The 13,654-nt window shown below is 43.6% G+C and overlaps 1 protein-coding gene and 1 long non-coding RNA gene across 8 annotated transcripts in view; one reads left to right on the forward strand and one right to left on the reverse strand.

Annotated features, from left to right (window-relative positions):
• Positions 1-13,654, forward strand: part of DENND1A (DENN domain containing 1A) — a 147,639-nt gene that overhangs the window by 58,901 nt on the left and 75,084 nt on the right. For all 7 annotated transcript variants that reach the window (XM_088177648.1, XM_088177651.1, XM_088177649.1 and 4 more), the window contains exons 6-9: positions 4,221-4,290; positions 4,806-4,886; positions 6,880-6,933; positions 10,510-10,620. In XM_088177648.1, coding sequence (XP_088033774.1) covers positions 4,221-4,290; positions 4,806-4,886; positions 6,880-6,933; positions 10,510-10,620 — 316 coding nt within the window. The remainder of the gene's footprint in view (positions 1-4,220; positions 4,291-4,805; positions 4,887-6,879; positions 6,934-10,509; positions 10,621-13,654) is intronic.
• LOC148221404 (uncharacterized) lies at positions 8,676-12,343 on the reverse strand. Its single transcript, XR_015808094.1, has 2 exons — positions 11,942-12,343; positions 8,676-11,479 (listed from the first exon to the last, which is right to left on the reverse strand). It is a non-coding gene; the product is annotated as an uncharacterized LOC148221404 (long non-coding RNA).

The following is a 13,654-nucleotide window of genomic DNA, read 5'->3' on the forward strand; positions in this document are numbered from 1 at the left end:
AAGAAATATTTGATTTAAGTTAAAATTGCAGAGTTTCATCTTTAAATGAAAGAAGCCCTAAGATAACAAGTCACCAAGAGACTGGAGTCATTTTTGATGTGTTTTCCATCCTTGCATTTTTTCAAACACACTGTTGGGATTATCCACAAAGATCCTTCTGAGTTCCTGCTGAGGATCTGTCGTTTGTCCTGCAGGAATTGACAGGCACTGTGAGTGACAAAATGTGTTCTGCTTCACCAGCAACCTTCACTTGGTTCACACACTGACATGAAAAATGACAGTAGTAGTAGTAATAATAATAATAATAATAATAATAATAATAATAATAATAATAATAATATTATCAGTTCCACCTCTTTTTTTTCCCTTTGCTGAATCCTCCTTGGGGTTTTCAGCTCTCTCCTGGCTGTGCTGGAGTTGTGCTGTTGGTTACAGTGAAGGTGTGCAGGGGACACAGGGAGAAGGGCAGCTGCCCATGGGGCACAGGTCACTCCTGTTGCAGTGTCAGCCTGTTGGGCTCCTGGTGACACCACTGCCACAGCCAAGGACCTGGCCACAAGGGGGGCAGTTATTAACTGTTGTTATCTGCTCTTCAGAGTCCATGAACTGAGGCACTGGCTGCTTTAGTGGCACATGCAGGAGTAGTGCTGGCAGAAGATGCATTTGGCCTGAATTTCCTCTTCCTTACACTTCTGTCAGTGAAGTTAGTGATGATGTGTCTTTAGCTCATACAATAACTGAGGTCGTGATTGTATTCTGTGTTCTAGGTCACTGTAGATTATTGTGCTGAGCAAAAAGGTCAAGATTTGGGAGCTCCATGAAACCAATCCTGGCTAATACAGACAGATTTTGTAAGCCTGTCACCACAGAGAAGTGTGCCCATCTGCAAAATGGAAATGACTGTTCTGTTTTGCAAGGGAGATGGCAGTTGGTTATGCTGTTATCAAAATATATATAGTATGTGTTATAAATAAATACGTGTTAAAAATTCCACTTCTGATCTGTGTGAATGGAAGGAGTAAAAGTTATGTGTGCTTGCAACTCAGTCTAGGAGGAGATGCTGCCTGATGTGTGTTGATGTCAGGTCAGTTACTGAGGCACATTCATTGCAGCTCAGCCTGTCCACAGCCCAGGAGCTGCTCTGGTGCTCCAGGAATTGTGAACCCAGCTGGGACTGCACAGGTCCAGAGGAAAGCAAAGGTGCCACGGGTGCCCTTCCCCAAGTGTTGGCTCTGCTTTTCCATGGTGCCAGCACACCAGTGAATGGAGTGTTGGAGCTGGCAATGTTAAACATCAGTTTTATAAACAGTTGCTATGGTAATTGGCAAATCTTCATAAATCATTTGAAAATGAAAAGGTCCCCCTTGCCACTGGGGTTTGCTGCTGCTGCTCTGGAACATGGAGTGGTTTTGCTGACAAGGTTCCCAAACCCTGGAGTGCTCCCTGGGAGCTGGGTTTGATGAGTTCAGCATGCACAGGTTGGGTATCCTCCTTCCTGGTTGCCTGCTACAAATACCTGGAAAATCTCTCCTTTTCTACACTGGCCTCAGTGGAGGTTTACCTTTCTTTTTACAGTAAGCAAAAAGCTAAAAAAGAACTGAAATTTCAGATTGCCTCTTTGTTTTTGTTTACCCCTGGGCCCGATGTGATTTGTGCAGATGGAGCCTTTGAAGTGCAGCCCTGCTGGTGCTGAGCTGTCCCCACTTTGGTGTGGCTGGGAGGGGCTGCCCTGCTCCCAGGGCTCTGGGCAATCTCACTGCAGAGAGCTTCCCTTCCTTTGCTTAACCTCTGACCTCTGAAAACAAGAGTTAATCAAAAGTTCTGAGGTAGCTAAGAGGAAGGGGAAGTGTTTGGTTACAAATTAAATATGAGCAAGTCATAAGCCATAAATCTTCAGTAGTGCTACCAGTTGTGCTACTTAAGGTCCACACGGTACAGAAAATTTTGGGTTATAAACTCAGCCTGTGTTTCTTTGGAGGGGTGTTTAAAGGCTGCCTTGAGAATTTGCTTTCTATAAGAAAAAATATCCACATTTTTTCCCTTTTTCCTTTTGGCAGACATCTAGAAACAAATTCAGATAACTATTTCTTGTGGGATTTTTTAGATTTTTGTCAACTTTTAACTGGTCACAGTTTGGTCTAATAAAAGCAGAACTGTTTTATTCTTGAGTAATCAACACATGGAATAAGTGATGAAGTAAGAGTATTGAAGATAGCAGGATAAATTAGTTATCCAATATATCCAGAAATTTATGGATGAGAGAGATCCTGAATTGTGCAGTGACAATGGAGGGGGGTGAAAACTGAAGTGAGGTTGTTTGCATCATTTTCACAGTTTTATGGTGTGTTTGTCTTCCTTTGTCTTGCCCCTCTATTGAGCAAGAGCCACACAGATCCCCATGTGTTGTGGGATGAATTCTGCTTCAAATACCAGCTCATTTCCTCAGATTGCAAACGGTGACACTGTCCTCAAAATGAGAAGTTGTTCTCAAAATAGAAAAAGAAGCAGCTATGATGAGATGTAAGCCATCACTCGGAAAACGAGGAGGAGTGGATGTTAAAAAAAGGACAATACATTCATCAGAGGATGCTGGGGAAGGGAAGGGAGAGCCAGGGAGTCACAAGTGCAGCAGAAATGGGGCTGTGCCTGTTTCTGGGGGGGGGTTGCTGATGTTTTGTCACTGTGTGAATATGAGACATATCTGGGCTGTTTTTATTGGAACCACAGAGCCTCTTTCCTAGGTGCTGAATACCAAATGTAGAAATGGTTTGGGCTGGAGTATTCTCCTGGCTGGAGCCTGGAGCTGAGTGGTGTTGGGTGTGTGCTGAAATAAAGAATCAGGCAAGCCCTGGAAGCTACAGGGGCCCAGCAGTGAGCAGACACCTGGCAGGACAGGTGTGGGAGCCCTGCAGGTCACCCAGGACCTGCCCCTGCCTTGGGGTCCCTGCTCCAGCCCCCTGGGCCCTGGGGAGGTGGGGAGCCGGGGAGAAGCTGCTTTTGCTTTCCTCTTTTACAGATATTGAAAGCACAGTAATGGTTTTAAGGATTCTCATTTAAACTCTGTAAATGTATTTTTCTGGCCAAGTCCCTGAGCGATTAGGTGGAACTTTTAATGGTGCCTCCGTGGAAGCAGCTTTGGTTTCCCACTGCCAGGGAGCTTTCTGCCTTCCTGCTTTTCTGTCTTCTCAAACTCTTTTGATAGATGCCTTGCACGGATTTGTTTACCAGGTTCTTAATCTCTACTTAGCAGATATGTTTGCAGAGGATTTCTTGTTACTCTTGTAATGGCTTTTAACTCCGCTGAAGTTTATTTAACTAAACAGAAAGAAAGAAACTTATCTTCTACCTAATCCTTCTGGATTGTTTACAATATAATGTCAAACTTAAATGCTGTTTAAAGTGGTAATTGTGTGTCTTTCTGCTCTATTGGAATACACACTTTGTAAAGATGTTTAGAGCATATTAATTTAAATGATAATGCTGTCATATTACATGAAAAGTTAAGTTGCTTATCAGTATATTTTGATAAGCTACTTACATTTTACAGTAGCATTTGCGGGCTTCAAACAAACGCTAATGATGGAGTGCCAGTCACTTTGTGTGTCTCATAGAGAGCTTCTCACCTCATTTATCACCAGAGCTGCACAGCCAGGGAGCACGGGGCACTCCATTCCTTACAGCTGCCAGGATGTAGTCATATTTTATAAAAACTTTAAATCCTGTCTAACTGTATCAAAATAGAATCCATTTGCTTCAGAAAGCAGCTGTGATTAAAGAGCATCAGGGAGTGCATCTCTGAGTGGCTTTGCATTCGCTGCAGCAGAGGGAAATTCCTCACTGCAGTTGGGAAAGGGATGGAAATCAAGAACTGTGCCGTGAAAACAGGGCACAGAATCCTGCCAAAGCTGCAGGGAAAAGGAACATCCTCACTCCCTTACTTTGTGGAATGGAGATCTATGTAAAGTAAATGAAAAAGATGGGATTTTTCTGCATGTTTCCCTTTTAATTTTGTTTCTTCTTCTCTTTTGGAAGTTGAGTGCATGTACTGAAGGTGAAGTTTCTGTTTGACTGAAGCAAGGGCCAGGCTAAATACAGTGATGGAATGAGATTTTAAAATAATTAAAAACTGAGATACTTATTATTCAATCTTAAAAGTCCACTTGTACTAGGATTCAAAACCAAAATAACTGTATTTTCTTTTTTTTTCTTTTTTTTTTCAGTTACCTCCCATGGTTTGAAGTCTTTTATAAACTGCTCAATGTCTTGGCAGATTATTCAGCAAAAGGACAGGTATTATTCTAAAATACTGGCCCTCTTTTTCCAATCCCAATATCAAATGAGAGAGGGTGAGAGGATGGAAGAAGCTGTTTGAAGAAGTGCTTCTATCAGAGATGACCATGTGAATTATTAATCTGTATGATGCAGTGATACAGAAAATCACATTCAGCTTGGCAAGTGTCCCTGAAAAATAAATACACATTTAATTTTCTTTTGGAAGGATAAAGTGCAAGGCTGTGGCTGTGGATGTGACCCAAGTCCCTGCAGTCAGCCATGCTGGCCCTGCTGACTCCCTGAGCTGTGTTGAGCACAGTTCTGTAATTCTGCAGTTCCTGTGCTGCACAGTCCCATCAGTCTCTGCCAGGGGTCTGATCCAAGTTTCTCATGGGCTCTCAAAGTAGAACTGATCTTACAAATGCAAAATGTTTACCCACCCCTCTGGCCTACCCTGCCTTTCTGCCTTGGAGTTTACCTGGTGGCAGCAGTGCCTGCTCAGTATTCCTGGTTTATTCTTGTTTTCATTTCAGGATAGTCAGAGGAGTGAGCTCCTGGAAACATTTCATAAACTTACCATCCCTGAGCCAGGAACCTCTGTTCATCTTGGAGTGGTAAGTGTGGGGTGGGGGAAGTAAACTAAGGTGTTTAATATTCATCCCTGTCATAGCAGAGGAATGTCAAAGTAATCCTCTCTCCTGGAGCTTGTACAGGTGTTGTTTTCCTGTGAGGAGCTGTGAAATTCCCTTTTCACATTGGGGCCCTCTGCTTCCCTCTCCCTAACCTCAGCTATCTTTGGAACAGTCGATTGGAGGAAGGCTGTGTACTCCCCTGGGAATGTCTCACCGTGTCCTCAGTGACCTGCAGGAGGCCAGGAGCACCAAGGGACATTTGTTGCCCACACTTCTGCACAGCTCCTGGCCCTGGGAGCTTGAAGGGAGAGCAGGCACTTACCTGTCACAGCAGCCTTGGGAGTATTAACTGCTCATCACATTTTCTGGTTCCTCCTTCTCTTCCTTCCCCTGCCTCAAAAAACATCACACAAAAAAGAATTTATTTCATTTTCATATTTTGTGAGAAAATTAAGCAAAGCACACTGACAGTATAGATGTGGGATTTTATTGATAGGATTGTATTTTGAATTTAGTCTTTTGGAGTTTTTGTCTTCCTTTTCTGCAGCACAGCCTTTTTCTCCAGGCTGTGCTGAGCACTGCAGGTGCTCCTTGCTGCTGCTGCCAGCTGAGAGTTCATGTGGGCCCTCCTGGGAAGTCTCCCTTGCATTTCCTTCACTCCTCCTGAAGCACTTTCTGGCAGGAAGCAGCTCATGGCCCGTGCTGCCCCAAGGCTGGCAGTGCCCAGGGAGCAGCTGTGTGGCCCTGCTGGTCCCAGCTGGCCCTGGACTCGTCCCCAGCCCCTCGGAGATCCCTCCTGAGCAGCAGCATTTCTGTTTAGGGCATGAGCTTTCTCCCAAGGCCGGGGGCAGTGGGGATATTCCAGTTTTTTCATCCCAGTGGTTCCAAGGAATGCTGTCTGTCTCAGACATTTCACGGGCAATGGAGCAAGAAAGGGTAGAAAAAGCTGCCCAGGGACCAGGGACCGTGTCTTTCTCATTTTCTCTTGGCTGTTTCTGAGCCCATTGCAGGGTTGGAGCAAGGTTGCTCTGTGTGATACAGCTCTGAGTGCTGTTCCTCTGCCTTGGCATTGCATCTTTGCAACCAAAACAAACCAGTGATGCATCAGAAAGCAAAAGTTGTGTTTCTCATTTAGTGTCTCTGTTCGGTGGAGCTGTGGTCCCCCCGCCTGCTATTTCAGGTTCCAGCCTGATCAGGAAGCACTGAGATGGCTGAGATTTGTGTGCAAGAGAATTGTGCCAGTTGTGGAGCTGTGCCAAGGATGGAACAGCCTTTAAGGCTTCAGCCAGTAATTAATAAGTAGCCATAAGACAAATTGTGAAGATATTAAAAATTATGTGAATTGTATGCAAGTCACATTCTCTCCTTTCCAAAGCCCTGACCAAGGATCATGCAAGACATCCGTGGTCAGACTGGGAGCTGGAGTGAACCTGGGCTCCTGGAATTCAGACAATTAAAAACATTGACAATAGAATGGATTATGAAAGCAATATGATCTTTTGAAATGTGCTTTTAGGGTGTATAAAAGTGACTTAGAAGTTTTCAGTGTTTCTCAGGTAAGCAGGCCCTGAAGCTTGGGAAGCATTTCCCAGTGCATTTCCAGAAGTTCCCCCTTGGCTGGAATGAACCTCCCTGGTGCAGTGAGTCAGAGAAGGCCCTGCCTGCTTGAATTGCAGCCTGCCTTGGAGTTTCCTTGGCATCTGTCTGTAGCAGCAGCTCTGAAGAATAAAACCATGGAATTTAACTTTCCAGAGCATTTGATACTTTCTATCTTACTGCATTTCCTCTTGCCCCTGTGATCTGGGAACCCAGCCTGTGGAATCCAGGACAGAGAACTCAGGCTGGTATTTGGTAATGAACGTTCTGTCATTTTTACTTAGCTGAGCAACTGCTGTACTGCTGATACCAATATCAAACAATAAATTTAGATTGCTTTGGACATTATTGAAATAATCGATATTTGCTTTTTTTGTAGCACTCTTACTTTACTGTGCCTGACACCAGAGAGCTTCCCAGTATACCTGAAAATGTGAGTATTTGGGAGGACCCTACACTTTATTGTTTCCATTTAATGTCAGCAGCTGCATAGATGACAAATATTGCTCTGTTTGGGAACGGTTTTATTCTGTAAAATGCTGAGCATTCAGGAGCTGACAATCTGTGTGTGTGATTAAAAGCTGAACTGTATGAAGGACAAGGTACTGATGGACAGATTGATGTGGGTAAAACAGCAGCTCTGATAATCCCTCACTCTGGAAGAGTGACCTGAGAGAGCAGGGAAAGCTCTGTGCTTGCTGCGTGGCTCCTGAGAGTGCCAGGCACACCTGGGCTCTTTAGAGCCACTTTTTGGGAGAGTTTTTAAGCCTCACACACTCGTGTGTGTTCCAGCCTGGCTCAGCTTTCCAGCCAGATGATAAGTGTGTGGGGAGACAATGCTGGCATTTGCTTCTCTTAAATACTCTTTAATGTGCTCCTGCTCTGTCTCAGCCAAACTCCTGTGCCTGACATCTCCCTTTTCTCTCCTGAGCATTTTGCAGTCGGTCTCAGCATCACATTCTCCACTTGATGGCAGGAAAGAAAAAAGGGAATCATCAAGACATTCCATCTCATTTGTGGGTGATTTGTATAGCAGATAGCATTCAGGGCTTTTTGTTTGCCTTTCAAAATCCTGTTGCTGATTTTTCTGTGTTGCAGACTCTTCACACTGACACATATGCTGACAGGAAATTTAATAGATGTGCTCCTTCTTCTGAGGTGCTTTATTTTTGTACAAATATGATACACTGAGTGTAATTCAGGAATCAATTCCTGAGTCTAAACCAGCCCTGAAATCTTGTCCTAATTCATAGAATCATAAAATCCCAGAATGATTTGTTTGGAAGGGACCTTAAAGCCCATCCAGTGCCATCCCCTGCCACGGGCAGTGACAGCTTCCACTATCCTAGATTGTGTAATTTCTTAGGAGTTTTTTATCTGCCTGTTAAAGCAATTTGCACTAAGAAAGTGGAGCATATTAGGGAATAATACAAGAGATTAAATGGGCATAAGTCTAGTGTATTTTAATCAGTTGACCTGATTTATTAAAAATTCCACATATCTTACCAGGAATTGCATTTAAAACCCATATTAGCAAAAGTTTTAGCGGTGCCAAACTTCGAAATTGGATGTGATAATGGAGAGCTGCAGAGAGCTCTGTTTGGAGTGTTAACAAACCTCCTGCAATTACCTGACTTTGTCAGATCAATATGTTTAATGAGTCACAGAAACATTTAGCATGAGCACTTTTCTATAGCAGCAACTCATTCCCTACTGCAGGAGATGTGAGTTGGGTGAGGGATGTGTAAATGCAGAGGGACTTCAGAAATAAATGGGGTAGGTTGCAGGAAGTACAGTGCCAGGCTGAAGTTCCTGGTACTAGCTGTTGTGTTTCAGAAGCAGCAGGTAAGTTAACAGGCAGAAATGATGGCATTTTCTTGGGGATGATGTCCTGTGTATTCTTGTATCACTCGGTCCATGTTCCTCTTCAGACGATGGTGGAAGAGAAGTGGGTGATTTTTAATCTCAAAAGTCTGTGTGTGTTTATTGATATTAGATAGCCAACAATCAGATGGATGATTGATCTGGGAATGAGCTTTCAAAGGAGTGTGAGCGAGTTCTGTAGTGCTCTTGGTGAATTTTGAGAGGAGTGGGGATACCTGTTCTGAAAATCCCCCTTTTTACTGCCCCAAGAAAGGTTTAAATCCTAGGAAGCAAAAGACATGACAATTACCCTGCAAACTGGAACGCTTTCATTTGTATTTATTTAACTCATTCATGGTTTTGTCACTTACGAGACATGTCTTTCAAAATACATGTGTAAGTCCCAATTTCAGCTTCAGAGCTGACAGCTTTCTTATAAATACAACTTCGAGGGAACACGTGAATCTCCTCAGTACCAATACATTTCCATGCAGCCCACATGGTTCCCAGGTGTCCTTGGCAAATCTCGGAGAGCAGACAAGACTGAAACCTTAGAAATCTTTCCATCTGAAGGTACATTTGTGTGTCATGTCATCACAATAAACTCGATGAAAGAACAATTGCAAATCAAGTCCCCACGTCTATTTTCCCCTTGCAGTGGAGGCTGTTGCCTCCCAGACAGATCCCTGTGGAGCAGGGCTGCATCCTCGGGCTGCATGCAGGGATTGTGTGCTGCCTTTGCTGTGCCCCTGAGCTGGGTGGCATCAAAGGGAGTTCAGGGCCCCTTAAAAATTCTTTTAATTCCCACTATTAGCAGGAATGGTGTCGTCACGCGCTGTGTTTTGGCGTGGTGGAAGGGTGGATGAGAGGGGGAAGAAGAGCTGTAGAGAAGACAGCTTATGTTTAGACAAAAATATCATGTTAATCAGCACAGATGGGATGAGAAATACAGAAAAAGTACATGATAGTTTAATAGGTTTTTGGCAAAACGTGTTGGCTTTTTTTTTTCCCTCCTTTGACTGTACCTGTCTGTGGCTCCAGCTCTGCTGTAACAAAGACCTGAATGATTGTTTTATTTTACATGTTTGAAGCCAACCATAATGAGCTCAGTTTTTATCCCTCTACATACTGGTACCAAAGTCTCCCAAATACAATGCTTAATTTTCCTTCAGTTCTTTGTGTTTGGATGGCAAGCTGGGGAACATATTTTTGCACAGTATGAAGCATCTTGGCAGACTTCTCAGGCCAAGTATCTTGGATCTGTCAAAAGTGCTAATAGGCTTTGTTGAGCTTCTTTAAGTTTCTAAATCATATTTGCTTTTTGCTTTTCTGCACTTTTTTATTTAAGGATGATTAAGATTGCACTTGAATTCATGACTAATCTAATTTTGCTCTCACATGTGCTTTTTGTATAAGGCTGTCTTTATCCTATAGCAACCCTTTCATGTCTGTAAGAAGCTATTTGGAAACAAATTCCCTAATTCAGCATTTTTGGGTATTACCTTTTCCTCCACCTCTCCCCTTTTCTTTAATTTCCATGTTTTAAGAAGTGAAGTGCTCAGAGAGAGAATTCCCTTCCTCCTGCCTCAGCCTCCCCAGGGAAGTGCTCCTGTCTCCCACCCAGGGATGTCTGAAGTGAGGGGTTCAGTTCAGACAACTGGGTTTGTGTGTCTGAAATGCCCAGATGTGTTCCCAATAGTCAGAATTGTTTTAGCACAGGCTGAGCTCACAACTGAATTTGCTGTATTAGAATTGGCCTCTGAGAGCTGCTTTTAGTTTTGGGATGTGGGTTTTTGGTACTTTATCAGGCAGCTTTGAAGTCTCCATAAAAGTGACAGAACGTTTTTTTTTTTCTCAGAAAAGTGTCTTGTATTCAAAAAGCTGTGTGTGAAACATCATCACTTTTATTACTCCAAGGCCCAGCTCCCCAAAGCTTTGGGGAGAGATACTGCACTTAGAGAGGCCTCTGCCATGAGATGAAATCCTGCTTGCTTTTGTTAAGCCCTGTACTGGACGTAGCACAATAGAAGGATGAGATCGCTTCGGTTTGGGGAATTTTTTTTGTTTGATTTTTTTGGCTGTTATTTTGTAAGGACACTTGGTTTTGTAATATCATGAGTCAAAAATGATTCTTCTCTCTCCCCAGAGAAATCTGACAGAGTATTTTGTGGCAGTTGATGTCAACAACATGCTGCATCTCTACGCCAGCATGCTGTACGAGCGCCGCATCCTCATTTGCTGTAGTAAGCTGAGCACTGTAAGTGAACTGCACAACAATTCCTTCTACTCACAGTAGTTAATTTTTTTTTTTTAATTACAGTCATATGTAGGAAATTAACTGATCTCCAGGTCCAGCTTTCAACCTGAGTTATGCCACCTCAGTTCTGTGCCTTATGTGAGGATTTTGTGCAACTTCTGTCGGTCCCCAATGTTCAAAAGAACTTTTTGGATACAGGGATTTTTGTGGTTGTTTGGTTCACGAATGTTCAAAGACTTATGCCATAGCAAAGTCCTTTATTCAGAATTTACTTGACAGGAAAAAAAAAAGACAAATGACACTGTCAAATGGATGTTCCAGTGACCTCTTTGGATGGACCAGAGGAGTGGGCTGAAGTACACTGACAAGTCACAGTTTTGCAGTTGTGTTTGATAAGGTTTAGTCTTAATGCTCCTTAGGCTCCATCAAGTGTCTGAGAGATGAAAGCTGCTGAATATTCTATTCTCTTCTAAAAATGGCTGGAGATCAAAACAAGCACAGGGCTTGATTCAGTTCAAAGTTTTGTGTTATGCATTTCAAGGTTTGGCAGTCAATAAGATTGTGATTTTCTTTATGAAAGCAAATGCTCAGTGGTCATCGTGTTTGCTCTGTAAATGGCTATTGATTGCTTTCCTTTGTGAGTGCTGAAGATGGTTTAACTGATTTTGGTTTCTAGTGCTGTGGGCTGAGCACTTGAGCAGTTCTGGCTGAAGTACAGCTGCCATTTCCATTTCCTGGGGCTCTAACTGTGTCTGGCTGTACCACCAGACCTGCTGGTGCTTGAGATTCCAAGTGCTCCATGGCACTGTGAGTGCTCTGCAAGGCTGGAGGGATGGCCACAAACCCTCGTAGGGATGCTCTGTCAGCACAGGGCAGAGAAATGAGAGGAGTGAGACCTCAGACTTAATCCCACAATAACAATTACAGTATCATTTTGGAAGGTAAGCAAAAGGAGAATTATAATAGCCTCTGGCATCTAATAACAATTATTAATAATGTTTACAATCAATCCCACATTTAACTGAAAGCATTTAGGTATTATTAAGTTTAATACCATAGAAAACTTGTAAAATCTTAACTTCTCTATCTGCCACATGTTCTATGTCCTCACTACTAAAATAAGTAAAATTCCATCCAAGTCTGGTAATGGAATAAAATGAAGGAGAAGTGTTTATTTCAGCAACCTACGGAATGAAAAGAACAGTAAATGATCAGAGAGGAGGGAAGAAGAGAAGGGCTGCCCAAAGTATTTCAGAGGTTGTGTGGTTGGTTGGTTTAATCTCTCCCTTTGTGACAGAGCCTGGGAAGAGGAATTACTTACCTGTCACTGTGCCTTCCTTAATGAGCCAGTTCACAAGTGGGGCTGGGTTTTTTTCCTCTCTTTTTGCTATTTCTCTTCCTTTTGCCTCTGTCCAAGATAAAAGCACGTCTGGTTCTTGGGAGGGAGGGGTATTCATACTGTGTGTTCTTAGCTTACAAGTTTCTCTCTAAACTGCTGGCAGATTGGAGTGACAGTGTGAGGCAGGTTTGAGGAGCTGGGCCCGAGCCAGCGGTTGCCGCTCGCCGTTCCAGCCCAGGAACATTCTCTGCTCTCAGCCTGTGCTTGGCAGTGCCAAGACCTTGTCCCTGGAAAGGAACCAAACCCCCCATTCCCTGAGTGCAGCCAGCCTGGGGGGCTGCTCAGGGGCTGCTGCCTTTGTTTGCAGCTTTTAGCTTTTTAACACCAAAGTGGAAGGGACCTGTTTGCAGTTCATTTCTGTGAGCCTTGGGAGACACACGTCAGATTTAGGGCTTGAATTTAATACCAGGTAAGAGACAGAAAACAAAACCACCCTGGATAGAAAAGCTTTTATAGTGGAATGAATTCTGTGCTACAATACATGACCTCAAATTCAGATTTTGATTTTAAATATCCTTATTTCCTTAAGTTTAATAAGATTTAGAGGTAACTGAACAAAGCTGTATTTGTTAGCTGTTCATAAACCATGTGTGCTGAACCCATGGAGAAATGATAGCTGTTTGCTTGGATTTTGCTCTTCTTCTCTACAAATGGAAATGCAGATAATTTCTCAGAATGTTAGAACAGTTACTCCTGTTAAATTTCATTACATATTCTGTGATCTAACTCCTCAAGAAAAGCCAGATATGAACCAAAATGATGAATCCCCTGTGCCTGGCAGAAGCTCACCTGCTGGTGGGAGCATGCTGCTGCAGAAATGAAAGCAGAGCTCTCCTTGCCTCCAGAATTCTCTTTTCCTTCAGGATTTGCTGCCTGGCCACCCCAAGGTGTTTCCTGGCTGGGAGCAGGGCAGCAGCACGCTGCTCTCACTGTAAGGTGTCTTACATGAGGCTCTGAAATGACTTCAACTTGGGGATTTCAGGATGTTTCTGTCAGGCTCCATCATACTGAGGTGGATTTCTTTGCTTGATTTTTCTGTGATTTTTGTGAGTTTTAGCACAAAGCAAAGAATCCCATAGTGACATGGGTGCTGCTTTGATCCTGGAGCAGAGCTTCCCGTGCTGCTGCTGCCACAGCACAGGGAGCTCTGACACAGCCTCTTCATCCCTGGCTGGGGTCTGATGGTGAGGAATTAGAGCAGCACATGAACAGTTTGATACCCTACCTGTGCTAGAAGGAATGTCATGGTTTGCCTTTGCTTAGTTTGATCTCAGACACCTTCAGGCACACAGAGCCCTCAGTCCCTTAGAGTTTGTCTCCTCAGGACTTGTCAGCAGCACTGTCCCTCCTTCCCCCTGCCCACAAGGCATTCAGTGCTCAGTTTCCTCCTGCCTTCTGAGAACTGTGAGCATTTGTTGGGAGTTGTGTTCAAAACCTCTCTCACAAGTGAAGCTCAGTGCAGTGCTTGTGCTGGTGTCCCTGGAGATGAAAGGACACTGAATTGGGGACCTGGGCAGGGTGGATGTGACTCTTCCCTGTCACCTCTTAGTCTGCCTTGGATGTGTCTGTGTGAATACTCAGATTTATTTGTTTATTTTATTGCCCCAAGTGCTCATATCCTTTCCTTACAGTATT

The sequence above is a fragment of the Sturnus vulgaris genome, chromosome 22 (genome assembly GCF_052056855.1).
Source record: "Sturnus vulgaris isolate bStuVul1 chromosome 22, bStuVul1.hap1, whole genome shotgun sequence".
Lineage (NCBI taxonomy): Eukaryota > Metazoa > Chordata > Aves > Passeriformes > Sturnidae > Sturnus > Sturnus vulgaris.